Raw genomic sequence first — 2828 nt, 5'->3', positions numbered from 1 at the left:
TATTTTTCCACAGACCAAAGGAAATAAAGTTTATAAAAATTTCTAAATTTAATCATCAATATTAATAAAATGAAATAGTAATACAAATAATATCTATTTCTTTGATTAGTTGAAACTTAAAAGAACATTTATATGTCTTATTTAGTCCCAAATAAACAGGGACTAATTTTCCACATAAACAGGCTGGTCTAATCTGTCAATCACAATTCCTAGAGGTCTACTTAAATACAAGCCGGTTTCTCCATATGAGCTTTAGCAAAACCTAAACTTTTTTGTAGAAAATACAGTAAAGATATTATTACAAGATGCCTCTGTTCCTGACTATGAAGACAGACAGACATGGATTCAAATCTTCTACCATGGATTAGCTATGTGATTTATGACACCTTCTCGAGACCTGATCTGTAAAATGAGATTGACAATACCGTGAGTAGGGCCCTTTTGCAAACCAAAAAAGAAAATTTATGTGAAGGGTAAAGCACAATATTTGGTAGTGTTTAATAACTGTTAGCTCTTTTTCTCATGTCCTCACAACAGATAGATAGATAGATAGATAGATAGATAGATAGATAGATAGATAGATAGATAGATAGATAAGCAAGCAAGTAAATAAATAAAGTGATGGAAAGGCAAAGAAAATGTGTAGGTATGAAAGCTAATCAGCAGAACTAATCCTGAAAAAAAGGCAGAACTTTAAACCAATGTCACCATAATAAAAATAAATTTAAAAAAAAAGAACTTTAAAAGGTCAGGTTTATTTTCTAAACATGGATTACATTGCTAATCTCTTTCTGTCCTGAATGAGATTAATGTTAAAAAATTGTCAGTACCTCTAGGTGTTGTTTCTTTCTGTGTAAGGAACAGTCTGGTTGTTGTCCTAATGGGTATGGGTCCTCCGAAATCCTCATCCCTCGATAATGTTAAGACCATGTTCCACAACTTCTGATACTCCTGCATCAAAGTGTCACCTAATCCCAAATTTAGTCCTAGGTAGAAGAAGAAATATATTCAAATTAATAATTAAAGTCTGAGTGATAGTCACCATATTTTCTGTTTTACAAGTGTGTGAATTATTTCATAGGTTTACGTCTGTGAGAATCTCATCTTGGATGCTTAAAATAAAACGGAATAGGTTCTTGCATATTTTTCATGTTGTAACTAATGTTATAAGAAAGTAAAAATATCTTTGAACTGTTACCGACGTTGCTATAATTTTCTGTCACTAAGAAAACAAAACCAGGTATGCCAATGAGATGTCAGTCCGTGGCGTCAATATGATAAATAAAGGAGCCAGGAGCCAAGATCAGTTCTGCAGGTCCTGCTGGGAAAAGTGGGGCAGAGTTCCCCTTATCGTGCATCTTTCTCCTTCATATAATACTCCAACCTGACACCCTTTCCAGATTTCACAGGAACAGTACCTTGTCCAAAACAATATATGCATATGATCTTATATATCAAAGATATGCAATAAATGGTAACATAGCACATTGTTCTAGGGGTAGCTCCATATAATCCTTTCATTTAAACTTTTTTTCCCCAAACAGCTGATATTGTCTCATAGTTTTGGGGAAAAAAAAAAGTCCTTACACAGTCCTCCATGGAACCATTTACCTCTTGTGAAAATTCAGACTTTCCAAAGAAAATAACCATGAAGAAACTTCCTATCAATTGTAATTAATTAATGAATAGCTCATTGCCATTATTTGTCAGATTCTCACCCACTCACCAAAAAATGAATAATTAACTGTACAGTTATTTAAAACATACCTCTATTATATTCAATTTCATAATAATAAGCAATATTTTTCCACAAACTAGTATCAGTTAAGTCAGGCAGGCCAGTGAAATTCACATCCCAATTATTTCTAGCCTTTAATTGTTTTAGGATGAAAAATGTACATTTCTTTAGCTGGAAAAAAAAAGAAGAGAGGCATGTTTTAATGATAAAATTTTTCCAGGATGCACATATCGTTTTTAAACTTCCCTCAACAGGATCTATGCCTTATACAAAGAAAAAGAAACTAGAGTAAATATCAAAACACAATGTTCTGGCATCGACAAAATATATAACTGTATACAAATGACTTACCTTTATGCTACATTTTCCACAACTATAAGATAACATGATTAATCTATATCTTCCTAGGTAACTTGTAGTTCTAAAATGAAATGATTCTTTTGAACTCAGCACAATCATGAACACAAAAAATATTCCTTTATTGACCCAAAATAATAAAGTCATTATAGAGAATTTATTGTGATAGAGAGGTTCAATTAAAAGTTGCTTATGGCATCATTTAATGAGTTAGTGCCTAAATAAAATACAATCACACATAAGATGGGGTTTCTTAAATATAAAATAAAATATCACCTGCATACATAATATGATTGCGCCGATAATGATCAGGTAATAAAATCAACAATGCAGTTTTACAATGATAACTATACCTTAATTTACTGTATTACATGGGTTTCTCAAAATCTCATAAAAGCATTACTTTACCTTTATGTAACTTAGTATCCCATTATCTCATACTGTGCTAAACCTAATGGGAATGATTTTACTCTTAGCAGGCTTAGAGTTATAATAAAAGAGATTATGTAATATTCTCTTTGGTTAAAGTTTTTTGCAAGATGTACTTTTTTCCTTGAACTAAGGTGTTAATTCAAAATAAGATTGCAATACACTATACAAAAATATAAAACTGAGAAGCACTATGACAAATATGGAAACTAAGATTTTTAAAGTTTCACAATAGCTGACAAATGACTTTTACATTAATTTTTCTATTTTAATGAATAAAGTATACACATGTAAATGATATAAA

The 2828-nt window shown here is 31.0% G+C and overlaps 1 protein-coding gene across 1 annotated transcript in view; it reads right to left on the bottom strand.

The window, feature by feature from the left end:
- Positions 1-2828, bottom strand: part of LOC105292214 (probable ATP-dependent RNA helicase DDX60) — a 78902-nt gene that overhangs the window by 57460 nt on the left and 18614 nt on the right. Inside the window, exons 8-9 of the mRNA XM_023530767.1 lie at positions 1768-1909; positions 782-986 (exon numbers count right to left, since the gene is read on the bottom strand). Coding sequence (XP_023386535.1) covers positions 782-986; positions 1768-1909 — 347 coding nt within the window. The remainder of the gene's footprint in view (positions 1-781; positions 987-1767; positions 1910-2828) is intronic.

The sequence above is a fragment of the Pteropus vampyrus genome, unplaced genomic scaffold (genome assembly GCF_000151845.1).
Source record: "Pteropus vampyrus isolate Shadow unplaced genomic scaffold, Pvam_2.0 Scaffold53, whole genome shotgun sequence".
Classification (NCBI taxonomy): domain Eukaryota; kingdom Metazoa; phylum Chordata; class Mammalia; order Chiroptera; family Pteropodidae; genus Pteropus; species Pteropus vampyrus.
This window is presented reverse-complemented; position numbering and strand designations above follow the sequence as displayed.